The sequence below is a fragment of the Aphelocoma coerulescens genome, chromosome 1A (assembly GCF_041296385.1).
Source record: "Aphelocoma coerulescens isolate FSJ_1873_10779 chromosome 1A, UR_Acoe_1.0, whole genome shotgun sequence".
In the NCBI taxonomy this organism is placed as follows: Eukaryota; Metazoa; Chordata; class Aves; order Passeriformes; family Corvidae; genus Aphelocoma; species Aphelocoma coerulescens.
Window position 1 is genome coordinate 1,766,734 of NC_091014.1, and position 18,769 is coordinate 1,785,502.

Here is an 18,769-nt window from a genome sequence, read left to right on the forward strand (position 1 = left end):
CAGGCTCTGGGGTTCTCTGGGGCAGTTTCGGGCAGGGCGGGATCACCCAGGCGGGATTTGGGCCCGATCCCCGGCTCCGCTCGGGATGCGGACAGGGTGCGCTGGCCCTTTAAGGCACGGACAGGTGCGGCAGCGCCGCACAGCCCGGGGGGGCAGCACCGGCGGGGTTTGAGTGACTGAGAGGCTGACCAATAGGAAGGCGGGCTGTGGAGAGACCAGCCAATGAGCGGGCGGGAAGTGAGGGGGCGGGGCTGGGCTCCGTGGTGCTCGCTGAGGGGCGAAGCGCGGACCGGCCCCGTTCGGCCCCGTTCGGCACCGCTCGGCTCCGCTCGGCCCCGCTCGGCCATGGCGAGGCGGGCGGCGGCCCCCGGCGGGCCCGTCGGGGACGGCTTCTCCTTCGTGAGCCCGGTGGCCAAGTACTTGCTCTTCTTCTTCAACCTGCTCTTCTGGGTGAGTGCGGGGGCACCGCGACACCCCATTCCCGAAAACCCCCGGACCCTGGGGCTGTTCCCATCCCTGCACCCCATTGGCATCACCCCATCGCTGGCAGCCCTGGGACCCCCCAGCCCTTGGGACCCCCGGCCCCGGGGACTGGCCCCAGCCCTGGACCTATTTGGGACCCCGCATTCCCGGGATCCCCAGACCCACCTCCATCCTCAGGACTTGGGGGCTGTGCCCACCCATGGATCCCACTGGAATCCGCTCTCCTCGGGTATCCATCCCCGGGACCCGACCGTGACCCCGCATTCCTGAGGGACTCCCGGCTCCTGGGAGAGTCCCCATCCCACTGGGATGCCTCATTCCAGAACGGGTTTCCTCCTTCCCCGAGGGGTTTTGGGGTCCTTTGGGTCCCCACCACCTCGCCGGGACCCTTCCTGGCCCCACAGAGGTGACAACCCCCCAGGAAGGGGGACAGAGATCCCCCTTGTCCCCAGCCCACCCCAGGGATATCTCTTGCAGGGAAGCCACATGGTTTTCCATGTTTGGGGGGCTTTTTGAGTTGGTTTTTTGGGGGTTTTTTTGGTGGTTTGTTTGGGGTTTTTTGGGGGTTCTTGAGGGATTTTTATGGTTTTGAGAGGTTTTATGTTTTGAGGATTTTTTAATGTTTTAGGGATTTAAAAAAAAAAATGTTTTGGAGACTTTTGTACTGCTTGGGAGGTTTGGGGTTTTTTTTTTATGTTTTGGGGTTGTTTTTTTTAATGCTTTTGTGAGGGGTTTGGTTTTTTTTGGCATGTTATTTCCGCGTTTGCAATGGTATTTTTGAGGAAGTTCCTCGCTTCTGATAAACCACATCCCTGTGTCCAGCCAGCCGGGGAGGAACAGGGCTGGGTGGGCGACCTCCTGGGAGGTGGGGACGTGGTGGACACGGCGGGACAAGGGGAAACTGAGGCAGCGGCTCCAGCTCTGCTGCCCCATCCGCATCCCCGCGGGTGGGGACGTGGGGGCGGTGACACCGGGGGGGTCACAGCGCTGTGTCCTGCTCTGCAGGTGATCTCCATGGTGATGGTGGCCGTGGGGGTGTACGCGCGGCTGCTGAAGCACACAGGTGAGCTCGGGGCTGCCCGCCGCTGCCGGGGCCCGCGCTGGGGGCTGGCACGTGGCATCCCGGGCGTGCGGGCAGCGCTGGTGACAGCTCGCCGCGACAGAGGCGGCGATGGCGTGCCTGGCGGTGGACCCCGCCATCCTCCTCGTCGTGGTGGGCGTCCTCACCTTCCTCATCACCTTCTGCGGCTGCGTGGGCTCCTTGCGGGAGAACATCTGCCTGCTGCGGATGGTCAGTCCTGTGCAGGGGCGCGGGTCCCTCGTGGGGACGTCAGGGTGGCCGTCCCACGGTGCCCTCAGCATCCCGTTCCTTTTCCCACAGTTCTCCGTCTGCCTGACCGTCGTGTTCCTCCTGCAGCTGGCAGCCGGCGTGCTGGGCTTTGTCTTCTCTGATAAGGTACTGGGGGGGCTGGGTGACCCCCGATGCTGTCCCGCGGGGTGACAACCTCGCTGGTGTCCCCCCGTTTGTCCCCCAGGCACGTGGGAAGGTCAGCGAGTTCATCAACGGGGCCATCGTGCATTACCGGGATGACCTGGACCTGCAGAACCTCATTGATTTCGGGCAGAAGGAGGTGACCAGGGGGGTCTGCAGGGTCGGGGTTTCCCTCCAGTGGATGAGGACGTGTCCCCATACCTGGGCCAGGCTTAAATCTGTGGGGTGGCACGGGCTGGGGACGTTGGATAAGAGGATTTGATGTTCATGGTGATGTCCTGCCTGGGCAGGGAGAGGTTGGGGAGAGCTGGAGGAAAAGTGGGTGGGGGGCACAAGCGGCCCTGAGTGCCCTGTCCCCCTGCCACGGGCTGGGGCCCCCTCCCCGCAGTTCAGCTGCTGCGGGGGTGTCTCCTACAAGGACTGGTCCCAGAACATGTACTTCAACTGCACCGCCACCAACCCCAGCCACGAGCGCTGCTCCGTGCCCTTCTCCTGCTGCCTGCGCGACACCAGCCAGGTCAGTCCTGGGGGTGGCCTCAGGGGACCCTGCCCTGGGCCTGTCCTCCCATCCCTTGGGGCTGGGCTGAGCCTGGAGCCCTTCCCAAGGACAGGGAATGCACTGATGGCAGGGTATGGACCCCATCCTGCCTTCTGGGTTTGGGTTCCCCATCCCACCTCCCAGGTTTGGGTTCCCCATCCCACCTCCCGGGTTTGGGTTCCCCATCCTGCCTTCTGGGTTTGGGTTCCCCATCCCACCTCCCAGGTTTGGGTTCCCCATCCTGCCTTCTGGGTTTGGGTTCACCACCCCAATCTCTGGGTTTGGGTTCCCATCCCACCTCCCGGGTTTGGGTTCCCCATTCTGCCTTCTGGGTTTGGGTTCCCCATCCCACTCTCCAGGTTTGGGTTCCCCATCCCACTCTCCGGGTTTGGGTTCCCCATCCCACCTCCCAGGTTTGGGTTCCCCATCCCACTCTCCGGGTTTGGGTTCCCCATCCACTCTCCAGGTTTGGGTTCCCCATCCACCCTCTGGGTTTGGGTTCCCCATCCCACTCTCCGGGTTTGGGTTCCCCATCCACTCTCCAGATTTGGGTTCCCCATCCCACTCTCCGGGTTTGGGTTCCCATCCCACTCTCCAGGTTTGGGTTCCCCATCCACTCTCCAGGTTTGGGTTCCCCATCCCACCCTCTGGGTTTGGGTTCCCCATCCACTCTCCAGGTTTGGGTTCCCCATCCCACTCTCTGGGTTTGGGTTCCCCATCCCACTCTCGGGTTTGGGTTCCCATCCCACCCTCTGGGTTTGGGTTCCCCATCCCACTCTCGGGTTTGGGTTCCCATCCCACCCTCTGGGTTTGGGTTCCCCATCCCACTCTCTGGGTTTGGGTTCCCATCCCACCCTCCGGGTTTGGGTTCCCCATCCCACCCTCTGGGTTTGGGTTCCCCATCCACTCTCCAGGTTTGGGTTCCCCATCCACTCTCCAGGTTTGGGTTCCCCATCCCACTCTCCGGGTTTGGGTTCCCATCCCACTCTCCAGGTTTGGGTTCCCCATCCACTCTCCAGGTTTGGGTTCCCCATCCACCCTCTGGGTTTGGGTTCCCCATCCCACTCTCCGGGTTTGGGTTCCCCATCCACTCTCCAGGTTTGGGTTCCCCATCCACTCTCCAGGTTTGGGTCCCCATCCCACCCTCTGGGTTTGGGTTCCCCATCCCACTCTCGGGTTTGGGTTCCCCATCCCAATCTCTGGGTTTGGGTTCCCCATCCCAATCTCTGGGTTTGGGTTCCCCATTCCACCCTCCAGGTTTGGGTTCCCCATCCCACCCTCCAGGTTTGGGTTCCCCATCCCACCTCCCGGGTCTGGGGACTCCCAGCTGGGGCTGCTGTGCTGAGGTGGGGGTGGTTTTCTCTTTGGGAGCAGGGGATGTTGAAGGACTCTGGCTCTGGAGGGCTGGCGTGGGGACACCCGAGGAGGAGGCCAGAGCCTCTGGTCACCCTCCGGCTGCCCCTCAAGAGCAGGGACCCGGCGTGTTCTGTCCCCAGCCCTGCTGTGCTCTGTCCCCTCTCCCAGGCCGTCATCAACACCATGTGTGGCCACGGGATGCAGGCCAGGGGCTACCTGGAGGCCAGTGCCTTCATCCACACCAACGGCTGCATCGACAAGCTGGTCAACTGGACCCACAGCAACCTCTTCCTGCTGGGGGGCATCGCCCTGGGGCTGGCCCTGCCCCAGGTACGGGCCCCGGGCACTGGTGGGGAGAAGGGTCGGTCCCCAAGCTCTGCTCTGTGGGGTTTTTTGGGGAGTTGCCTTAACGGTGTGGCTGATTGCAAGAGGGGGGAGCTGGGATGGGATTTGGGGTGGGGGAGCGATGCAGATGTCAGGCACGGGGGGCACGGGGTGGCACTGCCTGGTGTCCCTCAGCACCTCCCTCTCCCATTCCTCTTCTGCTCTCTCCCCCCTCCCTCTTGCTCTTTCCCTTTCTCTTGTTTTTCTCTCCTTCCTCTTCCCCTCCCACTTCCCTCTTCCCCTTCCCTCCCTCTGCCCTATCTCTCCCCCCTTCTTCTTCCCTTCCCATTCCTCTCTCTTCTCTTTCCCCTTCCTCTCTCATTTCCTTCCCTCTCCCCTTCCTTTCTCTTCCCTTCTCCTCCCTCTCCCCTTCCTTTTCCTCCCCCTTCTCTCTCTCCTTCCCTTTATCTCTCTTCCCCTTTCCCTCTCCCCATCCCCTCCCTCTCCTCTATCTCCCCCTTCTTCTCCTCTCCCTCTCCCTATCTATCCCTCCTTCCTCTTACCTTCCCCTTCTCCTCCCTCTCCCCTCCTTTTCCCCCTCCCTTCCTCTGTTCCTTTCCCTCTCCGTCCCTCCCCTCCAGCTGGTGGGCATCGTCCTGGCGCAGCTCCTCGTCAACCAGATCCGAGACCAGATCAAGCTGCAGCTCTACAACCAGCAGCACCGGGCAGACCCCTGGTACTGAGCCCGCCCCGGGGTCTCCACGGGCATTCCCAAACCCCGGATCTGCAGGAAGAGCCGGAGGGGCTTTGCTGGAGAAGAGGGAATGCAGAGAGGGGTGTGCAGGGACCGTGGAGACTCCGTGCCTTCGGCAGCCGGTGCTGGGCTCGGCCAGGATGTGCTGAGCTGAACCAGCGCTGGGGAATCGCTGTGTCTGTCTGTCTGTCTGTCCGCCCTGCTGGTGCACAAACCGTGCACAAAGCTTTGCACTGGGATGCGCTTCCCCTCTCTCCACGTGTGCTGGAGAAGGACATTTATCCGTGTGTGTCTGTGTGTCTGTGTGTGTGTGTCCGTACACCGAGCTGCCTACGCCCAGCATGGGCTGCAGGAACTGGGGACATTCCCCGCGTGGCCGGCTGCCACATCGGCTCCGTCTCGGTGTCCCTGGGCGCGGGGACAGCGCAGCGGCCCGGCCGAGCCCCGGCGTGCCCAGCCCCTCGCGGGCGAGTCGCTGCCGGGCTGTGCCGCTCCCTTGGCTTTCACGGACAATAAAGAGCCGAGGCCGGCCGCCCCGAGCTCTGCCAGGCCGGGCAGGGGACAGCCCGGTGGCTCTGGGGACAGGCGGAGGCCACGGCCCCGCTCGGTGCCGGGCCCAGCGCTGTGGTGCCGCTGCGAGACCCCGGAACGGGGCGGGAAAAGCGGCTGAGGGGCCTGGCCGCGGGCTCGGCCTGGCCGCGGCCTCCCGGAGCTGTCGCAAACCTGTGGGTGGAGTTTTTTGGAGTTGGGTTTTTTTTTTTCTTTTTCTTTTTTTTTTTTTTTTTTTTTCTTTCTTTCCCTCTTTTAATTTTCCCTTCTGCTCAGGCTGGGTGGTCCCTCCCGCGGAGGGAGCCGGGATGCGGCCCAGCGCACGGCTCTTTGTGTGCGGCCGGGAGGCTTCTCTCCTCAAAAAAATACCCCAACAAACCCTTTTTGGCCTCTTTTCGCCTCAAAATCCACCTCATCCCCCCGCCGGAATGTGGTTTGTTACCCCACAGAGTGATTTCTTCCCCCCCAAAGTGCTTGCTTCTCCGACAGCTCCCCCAAAATACCCGGATTTTTCCCCTACAAAAGTTACCTTTCTCCCCAAAACTTCTCCTCCAAAGTGTAACTTCTCCCCTCCTCCCCCAAAAAAAGCAAGCTTACTCCAAAAAGTAGCTGTTCTCCAAAAAACTGGCTTTCCTCCCAAAAAAACCCTGTCTTTTCTCTCCCAAAAGCGACTTTTCTTCCCCCAAAAGGGCCTTCTCCCCAAAAACCACATTTTCTCCCCAAAAAATTCTTTTGTCCCCCCAAACTGATTCCCCCCCCCCAAAAAAAAATTAATCTGCCCCTAAAAAAAGGAACTTTCCTCTACAAAAATCAAGTTCTCTCCCCTCAAAATTATTTTTTCTCTCCTGGAATTGATTTTTCCCCAAAAAGAGAACTCCCCCATCAAAAAAGTAACTTTTTTTTCCCCAGAAAAAAGGACTTTTCATCACTGAAAAGTGACTTTTACCCCCCAAAAAGTAATTTTTCCTTTAAAAAGGTAACTTTTCTTCCCCCCAGAGTGACTTCTCTTCCCCCAAAAAGTTTTATCCACAAATGGAAACCTTTCCTTCCCAATCAAGTGCTTTTTGTCCCCTAAAAATGACTTTTGTTCCCCCAAAACCAACTTTTCTCCTCTCAAAAGTGGCTTCTTTCCCCCAAAGGCAACTTTTCACCTCCAAAAAGTAACTTTTTACTCACAAAGGCCTTTTCATCACAGAGACATTTTATTCCACCAAAAAAAAAGTACCTTTTTCTCACAAGAAGGAACTTTTTCCTCACAAAATTGACTTTTTCCTCATATAAAGTGATGTTTTCATCACAAAAGCAACTTTTTCCTCCTCAAATTGTACCTTTTCTTCAAAAGAATGAACTTTTCCCTCACAAATAGTGACTTTTTTCATACGAAAAGGGAACTTTTTCTTCCCAGAAGTGACTTTTCCTCAGAAAAGGGACGTGTTCTTCACAAAAAGGGACTTCTTCCCCACAAGAGTTTTTCCTCAGAAAAAAGAACTTTTCCCTCACCAAAAGTGACTTTTTTCTTCACGAGTGAGTTTTTTCCTCACAAAAAGGAACTTTTCCCGCAGAAAAAGGAATCTTTCCCCCACAAAAAGTGCTTTTCCCTCACCAAAAGTGGCTTTTCCCTCACCAAAAGTGGCTTTTTTCTTCACGAGTGAGTTTTTTCCTCACAAAAAGGAACTTTTCCCGCAGAAAAAGGAATCTTTCCCTCACCAAAAGCGGCTTTTCCCTCACCAAAAGTGACTTTTTTCTTCACGAGTGAGTTTTTTTCCTCACAAAAAGGAACTTTTCCCTCGGAAAAAGGAATCTTTCCCCCACAAAAAGTGCCTTTCCCTCACCAAAAGCGGCTTTTCCCTCACCAAAAGTGACTTTTTTCTTCACGAGTGAGTTTTTTCCTCACAAAAAGGAACTTTTCCCTCAGAAAAAGGAATCTTTCCCTCACCAAAAGCGGCTTTTCCCTCACCAAAAGCGGCTTTTCCCTCACCAAAAGTGACTTTTTCCTCACGAAAAGAACTTTTTCCTCACAAAACCCCACTCTCCCCTCACTTTTTAGCGACTTTTCCCCTCACAAATCGCGCCTCTTACCCTCCGCAGCGCTTCCCCCGCGGTCCCTCCCTCAGCCCGCCCCGGCGGGGGGCGCGGGCCGGGCCGGGCCGCGGGCGGCGGCGGCGGCGGAGGAGGAGGAGGCGGAGGAGGAGCAGCAGCGGGGCCGCTCCGCTCGCTCCCGGCGAGCCCAACAAAGGCGACGGGGCCATGGCGGGCCCCTCGCCCCGCTCCGAGCCGCCCTAAGCCCGCCGAGCGCCGCCGCGATGTGGCCGGGCCGCGGCGGGAGGCGCTGGGCGCTGGCGCTGGCCTTGGCGCTGGCCCTGGGCGGCCGCTGCCCCGCCGCCCACAACGCCTCGGCCGGGCCCCCGCGCTGCCGCCGCCCCGCGCCCTGCGAGCGGCTCCGCTTCGGCGCCTGCCTGGGCTCGGCGCTGCCCTACGCCGCCACCTCCACGCTGCTGGCCACCGACTCCGCCTCGCAGGAGGAGGCGCACGGGAAGCTGCTGCTCTGGTCCGGTACGGACGGGACGGCACCGGGAGCGGGGCGAGTGCGGGAGAGGCCCGGGATGGGGCTGGAGGGGGATGGGGAGCCGTGAAGGGAGGCACGGGGTGGGGGGGGGGGGGATGTGGAGGGGGAGGTTGGGTGTCGTGTGGAGGGGGTGGGATGTTGGGGGGCTGGGGATGGGTATGGTGTGGAAAAGTGTATAGAGGGGGAGTGGGGGTGAGTACAGTATAGAAAAGTGGATAGCAGGGGAGTGGGGATGGGTACAGTGTAGAAAAGTGGATAGCAAAGGAGTGGGGAAGGGTACAGGATAGAAAAGTGGATAGAGGGGGAGTGGGGATGGGTACAGTGTAGAAAAGTGGATAGCAGGGGAGTGGGGATGGGTACAGTGTAGAAAAGTGGATAGCAAAGAGTGGGGATGGGTACAGGATAGAAAAGTGGATAGCAAAGGAGTGGGGATGAGTACCGTGTAGAAAAGTGGATAGTGGGGATGGATACAGTATAGAAAATGGTTTATTGGGGGAATGGGGATGGGGGCAGTATAGAAAATGGTTTATTGGGGGAATGGGGATGGGTACAGGATAGAAAAGTGGATAGCAAAGGAGTGGGGATGGGTACAGGATAGAAAAGTGGATAGAGGGGGAGTGGGGATGGGTACAGGATAGAAAAGTGGATAGAGGGGGAGTGAGGATGGGTACAGGATAGAAAAGTGGATAGCAAAGAGTGGGGATGGGTACAGGATAGAAAAGTGGATAGCAGGGGAGTGGGGATGGGTACAGGATAGAAAAGTGGATAGCAAAGGAGTGGGGATGGGTACGGTGTAGAAAAGTGGATAGAGGGGGAGTGGGGATGGGTACAGTATAGAAAAATGGATAGCAAAGGAGTGGGGATGGGTACAGGATAGAAAAGTGGATAGCAAAGGAGTGGGGATGAGTACAGGATAGAAAAGTGGATAGAGGGGGAGTGGGGATGGGTACAGGATAGAAAAGTGGATAGCAAAGGAGTGGGGATGGGTACGGTGTAGAAAAGTGGATAGCAAAGGAGTGGGGATGGGTACAGGATAGAAAAGTGGATAGAGGGGGAGTGGGATGGGTACAGGATAGAAAAGTGGATAGAGGGGGAGTGGGGATGGGTACAGGATAGAAAAGTGGATAGCAAAGGAGTGGGGATGGGTACAGGATAGAAAAGTGGATAGCAAAGGAGTGGGGATGGGTACAGGATAGAAAAGTGGATAGAGGGGGAGTGAGGATGGGTACAGGATAGAAAAGTGGATAGAGGGGGAGTGGGGATGGGTACAGGATAGAAAAGTGGATAGCAAAGAGTGGGGATGGGTACAGGATAGAAAAGTGGATAGAGGGGGAGTGGGGATGGGTACAGGATAGAAAAGTGGATAGAGGGGGAGTGGGATGGGTACAGGATAGAAAAGTGGATAGAGGGGGAGTGGGGATGGGTACAGGATAGAAAAGTGGATAGAGGGGGAGTGGGGATGGGTACAGGATAGAAAAGTGGATAGCAAAGGAGTGGGGATGGGTACAGGATAGAAAAGTGGATAGAGGGGGAGTGGGGATGGGTACAGGATAGAAAAGTGGATAGAGGGGGAGTGGGATGGGTACAGGATAGAAAAGTGGATAGAGGGGGAGTGGGGATGGGTACAGGATAGAAAAGTGGATAGCAAAGGAGTGGGGATGGGTACAGGATAGAAAAGTGGATAGAGGGGGAGTGGGGATGGGTACAGGATAGAAAAGTGGATAGCAAAGGAGTGGGGATGGGTACAGGATAGAAAAGTGGATAGAGGGGGAGTGGGGATGGGTACAGGATAGAAAAGTGGATAGAGGGGGAGTGGGGATGGGTACAGGATAGAAAAGTGGATAGAGGGGGAGTGGGATGGGTACAGGATAGAAAAGTGGATAGAGGGGGAGTGGGGATGGGTACAGGATAGAAAAGTGGATAGAGGGGGAGTGGGATGGGTACAGGATAGAAAAGTGGATAGAGGGGGAGTGAGGATGGGTACAGGATAGAAAAGTGGATAGCAAAGAGTGGGGATGGGTACAGGATAGAAAAGTGGATAGCAAAGAGTGGGGATGGGTACAGGATAGAAAAGTGGATAGAGGGGGAGTGAGGATGGGTACAGGATAGAAAAGTGGATAGAGGGGGAGTGGGGATGGGTACAGGATAGAAAAGTGGATAGAGGGGGAGTGGGATGGGTACAGGATAGAAAAGTGGATAGAGGGGGAGTGAGGATGGGTACAGGATAGAAAAGTGGATAGCAAAGAGTGGGGATGGGTACAGGATAGAAAAGTGGATAGAGGGGGAGTGGGGATGGGTACGGTGTAGAAAAGTGGATAGAGGGGGAGTGGGGATGGGTACAGTGCAGAAAACTGTATAGCAGAGGGCTGGGGATGGGTAGGGTATAAAAAGCTGTATAGAGGGGGGCTGGGCATGGGTACAGTATAGAAAACTCTATAGCACCGGCTTAGGGAGGGGTACAGTATAGAAAACTGTATAGCAAGGGAGTGGGGATGGACAGAGTGTAGGAAACCATGTAACAAAACACTGGAGATGGGTACAGTGTAGAGGGGAGCCGTGGCACAGGGGTGGGTACCGGACAGCACAGGCCCAGGGATGGGCGCAGGATGGAAAACTGCATAAAAAAAGGGACTGGAGATAGGTGCAATATAGAGGGGAGAAGGCACAGTGAGGGTCTGGGGGTGGGTGCAGTATAGAGAACTGTACAGCAGAGGAGTGGGGATAATGCAGTGCAGAGGGGAGCAGTAGACTGGGGTACAGGGAGGGGAACGGTATAGCAGGGGCCCAGGGATGGGTGCAGCATGGAAACCTCTGTAGCAGGGGACAGGGGATGGATTCATGTGGAGGGGAGCAGTGCAGCGGGAGGTAGGGGATGGGTACAGGACAGATATTTGCATGGCAGGAGTCTGGGGATGGGGGCATATAGAAAATGGTTTATTGGGGGAATGGGGATGGGGGCATATAGAAAATGGTTTATTGGGGGAATGGGGATGGGGGCATATAGAAAATGGTTTATTGGGGGAATGGGGATGGGGGCATATAGAAAATGGTTTATCAGGGGCTGGGGATGGGTACATATAGAAAATGGTTTATCAGGGGCTGGGGATGGGTACATATAGAACATGGTTTATCAGGGGCTGGGGATGGATACAGTATAGAAAATGGTTTATTGGGGGAATGGGGATGGGGGCATATAGAAAATGGTTTATCAGGGGCTGGGGATGGATACAGTATAGAAAATGGTTTATTGGGGGAATGGGGATGGGGGCAGTATAGAAAATGGTTTATTGGGGGAATGGGGCAGTATAGAAAATGGTTTATTGGGGGGAATGGGGATGGGTACAAATAGAAAATGGTTTATCAGGGGCTGGGGATGGGTGCACATAGAAAATGGTTTATTGGGGTATGGGGATGGGGGCAGTATAGAAAATGGTTTATTGGGGGCTGGGGATGGGTACACACAGAAAATGGTTTATTGGGGGCTGGGGATGGGAACACACAGAAAATGGTTTATTGGGGGCTGGGGATGGGAACACACGGAAAATGGTTTATTGGGGGCTGGGGGTGGGCACAGTGTGGAGAAGAGCAGTGCAGGGGGTACAGTATAGAGGGCAGCAGTACAGCAGGGACCGGGGCTGAGCCCCTATGGCAGGGGCTCTGCGCAGCCCCGGTGACGGGCGCGGTGCCCCCGAGGCCCTGCAGAGGGGTCCCAGCGCTGTGTGGGTGCTGTGGGGGCACAGCAGGAGCTGGCCGTGCCCGGGGCGCCGACGGCGCTGTCCCCTCCCCGCAGGCCTGCGCAACGCCCCGCGCTGCTGGGACGTCATCCAGCCCCTGCTCTGTGCCGTGTACATGCCCAAGTGCGAGGATGGGCAGGTGGAGCTGCCCAGCCAGACCCTGTGCCAGGCCACCCGGGCACCCTGCACCATCGTGGAGCGCGAGCGCGGCTGGCCCGACTTCCTCAAGTGCACCACCGACCGCTTCCCCGAGGGGTGCCCGGTACGGCGCGGGCACACGGGGGTGGGAAGGGAAATTCCTTTCTGGAGGAGAAAAGGGTTGGTGTTGGTCAGCCTGGAGAAGAGAAGGATCCAAGGAGAGCTGAGAGCCCCTTGCAGGGCCTAAAGGGGCTCCAGGAGAGCTGCAGAGGGACTGGGGCCAAGGGCTGGAGGGCCAGGAGCCAGGGAATGGCTTCCCAGTGCCAGAGGGCAGGGCTGGATGGGAGATTGGGAATTGGGAATTGCTGGCTGGGAGGGTGGGCAGGCCCTGGCACAGGGTGCCCAGAGCAGCTGGGGCTGCCCCTGGATCCCTGGCAGTGTCCAAGGCCAGGCTGGACATTGGGGCTTGGAGCAGCCTGGGACAGTGGGAGGTGTCCCTGCCCATGGCAGGGGTGGCACTGGAGGGGCTCTGAGGTCCTTTCCACACAAACCATTCCAGGATTCCACAGTGACTATGAAACCCAGCTGTCCCCTGCCCTCCACGGGGGACTGGTGTCCACCTTGGCCACGGGGGTGTCTCCTCCTCCTTCTCCTCCTCACAGCCTCGTTTCCCCTCTGGCAGAATGAGGTCCAGAACATCAAGTTCAACAGCTCGGGGCAGTGCGAGGCGCCGCTGGTGAGGACAGACAACCCCAAGAGCTGGTACGAGGACGTGGAGGGCTGCGGCATCCAGTGCCAGAACCCGCTCTTCACCGAGAAGGAGCACCGCGAGATGCACGTCTACATCGCCGCCTTCAGCTCCGTCACCATCTTCTGCACCTTCTTCACCCTGGTGAGACGCGGGGGGCACACGGGGAGGTGTCCCCAAAAGGGGACCGGGCACGGAGCTGTCACATTCTCCACCCCCCAGGCCACGTTTGTTGCCGACTGGAGGAACTCCAACCGCTACCCCGCCGTCATCCTGTTCTACGTCAACGCCTGCTTCTTCGTGGGCAGCATCGGCTGGCTGGCGCAGTTCATGGACGGCGCCCGCAAAGAGATCGTGTGCCGGGCCGACGGCACCATGCGGCTCGGGGAGCCCACGTACGTGTCACCTCCGGCCCCAGCCCACCACCAGAGCTGTCCCGGGCACCAAGGAGGGTTCTTGGGAGCGTGGAGGGTGAGACCCCCCTTCCTCCTGCGCGTCCCCTCGGGGAGGTTGGTGACGCTCTTGTCTCTGCAGCTCCAACGAGACGCTGTCCTGCGTCATCATCTTCGTCATCGTGTACTACTCGCTGATGTCGGGGGTCATCTGGTTTGTCATGCTCACCTACGCCTGGCACACGTCCTTCAAGGCGCTGGGCACCACCTACCAGCCGCTGCTGGGCAAGACCTCCTACTTCCACCTCATCACCTGGTCCATCCCCTTCGTGCTCACCGTGGCCATCCTGGCTGTGGCGCAGGTAACGGGGCCGCCGTCACGGGGCGATGCCTCAGGGTGACACCTACAGCCAGCTGACCCTGCCGTCCCTGTCCCTGTCCCTGTCCCTGTCCCTGTCCCTGCCAGGTGGACGGTGACTCTGTCAGTGGCATCTGCTTCGTGGGCTACAAGAACTACCGCTACCGAGCCGGCTTTGTGCTGGCGCCCATCGGGCTCGTGCTCATCGTGGGGGGCTATTTCCTCATCCGGGGTAGGTGTGGGCTCTGGGAAGGGGTGGGGTCGCCGTGGGTGTCCCCACACCCTGACCCCCTCGTCCTCCACCACAGGGGTCATGACGCTCTTCTCCATCAAGAGCAACCACCCCGGGCTGCTGAGCGAGAAGGCGGCCAGCAAGATCAACGAGACCATGCTGCGCCTGGGTGAGGGCTCCCCCAGCACTGTTTCCAAGGGGAATTGGGGTGGGAATGGGGACATTTTGTCCCCTGAAGTCACCAGGGGTGGTGGCAGTGGGGGACAAAGCTGCAGTGGCGGTGGCACAGACCCAGTGCAGCGTCTCTGTCTCGGTGTCACCGGGGGTTTGGCTGAAGCGGGGATGTCCCTCTTCTCTTCCAGGCATCTTCGGCTTCTTGGCCTTTGGCTTCGTCTTCATCACCTTTGGCTGCCACTTCTACGACTTCTTCAACCAGGCCGAGTGGGAGCGCAGCTTCCGGGAATACGTCCTGTGAGTGGGACGGGGACGGGGACGGGGGTGGCACCCGGCACCCCGCACTGCAGCGGGGACGGCCCCGCGTGCCCCACCAGCGGTGCCACCGCATCGCCGCCCCGCAGAGCCGGGGGGCCCTGGCCCTACAGCCGCCGTCCCCCCGCGTCCCCGCAGGTGCGAGGCCAACGTGACCATCGCCACGCAGACCAACAAACCCATCCCCGACTGCGAGATCAAGAACCGGCCGAGCCTCCTGGTGGAGAAGATCAACCTCTTCGCCATGTTCGGCACCGGCGTCTCCATGAGCACCTGGGTCTGGACCAAGGCCACCCTGCTCATCTGGAAGCGCACCTGGTGCAGGTGGGACCCCGAGGGTGTCACCCTAGCTCCCCTCCTGCCCCACCCAAGGGGATTTCGGAGGACATTCCCCAGATGTTTGTCCCTCAGCTCAGCGAGCTGTGGGCTCACAGCAGCTCAGGAATGGGGTGGCCTCTCCCGTTTGTGGGACACCTCCATCCCCAGGGAACCCATTCCCCAGCATGGTGTGCCCATCCAGGATGGGAGGGGGAGACGGGGAGGGTCCCTGTGCCCCCAGCTGTGACACCCGTGCCCCCCCACGTCCCCTCTGTGCCCCGCCGTGTCCCCAGGCTGACGGGGCAGAGCGATGACCAACCCAAGAGGATCAAGAAGAGCAAGATGATCGCCAAGGCCTTCTCCAAGCGCAAGGAGCTGCTGCGCGACCCGGGCCAGGAGCTGTCCTTCAGCATGCACACCGTGTCCCACGACGGCCCCGTGGGTACGTGCCCGTGGCAGGGGATGTCCCCAGCAGCACCCTGGGGTCCCCACTGTCCCCCCTTGACCGGACGCCCCTGTCCCTGCAGCTGGTTTGGCGTTCGACATCAACGAGCCGTCGGCCGACGTGTCCTCGGCGTGGGCCCAGCACGTCACCAAGATGGTGGCCAGGAGAGGGGCTATCCTGCCCCAGGACATCTCCGTGACACCCGTGGCGACACCTGGCAAGTGCCTGGGGAACCATGCGGGGGATTTTTCGGGGATGAGCCGCGCTGGGGGTGTCGGGGCTGAGCAGGGAGGCAGAGTTGGGGGTGGTGGCTGGCACGGGCGGGGATGCGGCCACTCACAGCCACCTCACCCCGCCTCCCCCAGTGCCACCAGAGGAGAGAGCCAACCTGTGGGTGGTGGAGGCCGACGTGTCCCCGGAGCTGCAGAAGCGCAGCGGCCGCAAGAAGAAGCGGAGGAAGAAGAAGAAGGAGGTGAACCCCGACCCCGAGCGCTGCCTGGGGGGCTCCGCAGCCCTCGCCGCCCCCAGCGCCGTCCCTCGCCTGCCCCGCCTGCCCCCTCAGCCCTGCCTGGTGGCCTTTGCCCCCGATGTCCTGCCACCTGTCCAGCCCGAGGCCGCCTTCCCCGGGGGGCCGTGGGACGGGCGCCGCAGAGCCAACGTCTTGCACCTCATCAGCAACCCCTTCTGCCCTGAGAGCGGGGCCGCGGACGAGGAGAGCCCCGGCCCCGGTGCTGGGCGCTGGCAGCACAACGGGGGCCCCCTGTGGCCCCCCAACCCCGGCCCCCTGCCCCGCCCCGGGGGGCCCAGGACTCAGGGCCGCCGCGCAGGGCTGGCCCCCATCCACTCTCGGACCAACCTGGTGGACGCGGAGCTGCTGGATCCCGATTCGGACTTCTGATCCCACCGGGATGTGGGCAGGGGATGGGCTGAGACCCAAAGGCTCCTCCAGCAGCCTGCGAGGGGACACCAGAACCCACCTCATCCCACTGGGATCCATCCCAAATATCCCACCAGCGTGGCCACGGCTGATTTCTCCCCTTGGAGGCCGCATCTGCATCACCCAGACAGACTCGATGCCCTTCCCAGCCTGGCAAGGGTTTGGGATTCCCTCCAGCATCCCTGGGAGAAAGGAGCTGTCAGCAGAACAAGCCCCAGCTCCCACAGGGATTTAAGGACGAGAGGGACACTCGGGGACAGCGTAGATCAGGGTAGATTTTGGGGAGGTTTGCCCCACACCCCGGGGTGCTGACGGCCCTGGCTCTGCCCCACCCACAGCTAGAGGTACGTAGAGCTCACACACACTTTGTGCCAATAGGGAATTTTTTCTTAAATTTCTCATTTTTTTAATCTTTGTATCATGATGGGGACGTGACGCCAGGCACGGCCTCTGCTCGGGGTGAGCCCACAGAGGCAGCACCAGCAGCATCCCTGGGGTGCTCCCCTATTTTGGGTTCACCCCAATCCCTTCAGAGATCCCAAAGTGCCTTCCAGCTCCCCAGAGAGCTGAGCCAGACCCAGATCGGGATCAGTGGGGTGCCAGCGCCACGGGAAATGGGAAGAGAATCGCCTTGGGCTGCCTGGGCACTCCTTGAGCGAAAAAAAAATCCCCAAAAAACCTTCAAACTTCGGGGTGCTCGAGGTGAATCAGGGTCAGCAACCCCCAGGGCAAAGCTTTTTATTATTTTTTTAGGAAAGAAAAAAGAGAAAATGAACTCGCAGCAAACCCAGCCGAGCCCTGAGGCAGGAGGGCTCCAGTCCCTGCTGGTGTTTGATCTGCCCATTACCCCTGTTTTTATTAAGTCCTGGCTTTTTTGGTTTTTTTCTGCTATCCCAGCGACTTCCACGGGTTCTTTTTTGCTGTGTAAAGGAAAACCCTCCTGTATCAGTATTAAATTTACCGAGTTTTCATTCCCAGTGCTTTCTCTGGGCTCTTTGGGGGGAGGGATCAATGTGGGAAAACACTTGGGGGGAGCTCGTCCTTTCTCTTAAAACTCCTCCTGCTTTTAAAAACTGCTTTAAAAACTGCTTTAAGCTGCTTTAAAGTGCTTCAAACTCCTTTAAAGCACCTTAAAAACGGCTTTAAAGTGCTTTGAACTCCCCTGCTCCACCTGTGGAGTGCAGAAGTGAGGGTCTGGAAATGCCAGCGGGTGCTGTGGGGACAGTTTTGGGGACAACTGGACAGTTTTGGGGATAACTGGCCACAAACTGGGAGCACCGGGCGGGCCCTTTGCCAGCAGGTGGCACCACGGGCTAAAATATCCCCCAAATCCTCCCCTGGGTGGCCCCAAATTTGGGGGGGGGGGGGCTGCCAGCTGAGGTCCCATCCGATGTTTCCCACAGTGCCGGTGTTTTTTGGGGGAAAAACGCTGCTTTTGGGAAAAGATCCCTTCTTTATTTCGCTTGGGAGCCAGGCAGCTGCACGGTTTGGTTATCCTGAAAACCAGACCCTGACATTTGGGTGGAATTGGTCAGGGAAAATTGCATTTTTCCAGTGGTTTTTTTTAGGGCTGACCCTGCTCCGGAGTCAAAGCTGGGTTGTCTGGGATGAAACAAAATATTTCTCTTTATCTCCCCCCCTTTTTTTTTGTTTTTAGGCCTTTTTCCCCCCTCCCCTTTCTATATATTTTATTTTGTGGCTTTCTTAGTTAAAAGCCAGTTCTAACAAAGCTACTCCTAAATAATTTGCAGTTTTGAAACAACAAAAAAAAAAGCGGAAATATTTAAATTTTGGAAGCAGCAGGAGATGGCCTGACAACATCACATTCCCTCCCAAAAAAACCCACCCCACCTTGCTGTGGCACAGAGGGACAACGTTTTTAAGGAAGGAAAACACCCCCAATTTGCCAAAATCCAGCGGATTTTCCTGCCTGGATCTCAATTATCCTTAGGGAAAAGCTCCAGCATTCCCGTGGGAGGTGCAGGAGAGCAAAGCACCGAGGGTCACACATCTCCCAACACCTCCAGAGCTTTCACCGGGGAAAACCAGGGAGATTTCAAGAAATCTGATTAATATTCCCTATGGATTCACTTATTCCCTATGGATTCACTTATTCCTTATGGATTCACTTATTCCTTATGGATTCACTTAACTGCTCCTCCCCAGGGAGAAATGTTGGCATTTTCCATCCAGCTGGTGGAATTAAAAGGATGAAATCTCCGGATAGTGAAGGCAGGTCACGGGGAAGTTGCCAGGAGGAATTGATGGCTGCAGAAAAATGGGATTGCTGGAATTAAATGGCCCAAAATCACCCCAAAATCACCCCAAAAAGCCCCCAAAACTCATCCAAAAGTCCTATCAGTGGGCCAGAGGAGCAATTGGAAGGGATTATGTTATAGGGTGGTATCGATTTCCAGTTTGGAATTCTATATCCTGGAAAAATGACAACTTTCTGGTGGCTTCCAGGAGAGTGCCAGAGCCTTAAAGAACTGAAAATCTTCCATAAATCTGGGGTTTTTTTCCCTATTTCCTTCATGCCTGGAAGGGCTGGAGAGGAGCCGAAACCATTCCCAGTTACCAGCAGCTGGTTTTAACTGGGATCAGGGAAGCAGAGGATCCACACGGAGCAGTCCTGGTGCCCATCACACACCTGGCTCTGGCTCCATTTCCAGCAGATTTTTGGGGTGGATATCCCAGTAATGGGCAAAATCCAGGCTGGGAAGGTGGTCAGGGCTGCAGCTGGATGGAGGATTCCAGGGAATATGGGAGTCCAAGGGGTGGGATGCCTCAGCCACGCTGGATTTCGTGGCTGCTGCGGTGGAGAAAAACCCTAAAAAATCCTGGGGTTCCTTCTTTGTGCGGGATCAAGGCGTGGGTGCCCACCTGGGAACTCATCCCTGTGCCCACCTGGAGTTT

The 18,769-nt window shown here is 58.2% G+C and overlaps 2 protein-coding genes across 2 annotated transcripts; both read left to right on the forward strand.

Annotated features, from left to right (window-relative positions):
* Positions 1-274: 274 nt before the first annotated feature.
* Positions 275-5,228, forward strand: TSPAN33 (tetraspanin 33). Its single transcript, XM_069033650.1, has 8 exons — positions 275-450; positions 1,489-1,546; positions 1,647-1,774; positions 1,865-1,939; positions 2,019-2,114; positions 2,364-2,492; positions 4,038-4,199; positions 4,835-5,228. Exons 1-8 carry the CDS (start codon positions 346-348, stop codon positions 4,934-4,936), a joined length of 855 nt encoding a protein of 284 aa, XP_068889751.1. The 5' UTR covers positions 275-345; the 3' UTR covers positions 4,937-5,228.
* Positions 5,229-7,665: 2,437 nt separating this feature from the next.
* Positions 7,666-16,824, forward strand: SMO (smoothened, frizzled class receptor). The gene is made up of 12 exons (XM_069033623.1): positions 7,666-8,049; positions 11,853-12,058; positions 12,617-12,826; positions 12,905-13,077; positions 13,217-13,436; positions 13,541-13,664; positions 13,741-13,833; positions 14,027-14,135; positions 14,292-14,477; positions 14,765-14,913; positions 14,999-15,133; positions 15,282-16,824. The coding sequence occupies exons 1-12, from the start codon at positions 7,800-7,802 to the stop codon at positions 15,812-15,814; spliced, it is 2,388 nt and encodes a 795-aa protein (XP_068889724.1). The 5' UTR covers positions 7,666-7,799; the 3' UTR covers positions 15,815-16,824.
* Positions 16,825-18,769: the final 1,945 nt, after the last annotated feature.

Coding starts and splice junctions, on each gene's coding strand:
- SMO (XM_069033623.1), top strand. CDS start 7,800: ATGTGGCCGGGCCGCGGCGGGAGGCGCTGGGCGCTGGCGCTGGCCTTG. Junction 8,050..11,852: donor GAAGCTGCTGCTCTGGTCCG/GTACGGACGGGA, acceptor CCCTCCCCGCAG/GCCTGCGCAACGCCCCGCGC. Junction 13,834..14,026: donor CGAGACCATGCTGCGCCTGG/GTGAGGGCTCCC, acceptor CTTCTCTTCCAG/GCATCTTCGGCTTCTTGGCC.
- TSPAN33 (XM_069033650.1), top strand. CDS start 346: ATGGCGAGGCGGGCGGCGGCCCCCGGCGGGCCCGTCGGGGACGGCTTC. Junction 1,547..1,646: donor GCGGCTGCTGAAGCACACAG/GTGAGCTCGGGG, acceptor TCGCCGCGACAG/AGGCGGCGATGGCGTGCCTG. Junction 1,940..2,018: donor GCTTTGTCTTCTCTGATAAG/GTACTGGGGGGG, acceptor TTTGTCCCCCAG/GCACGTGGGAAGGTCAGCGA.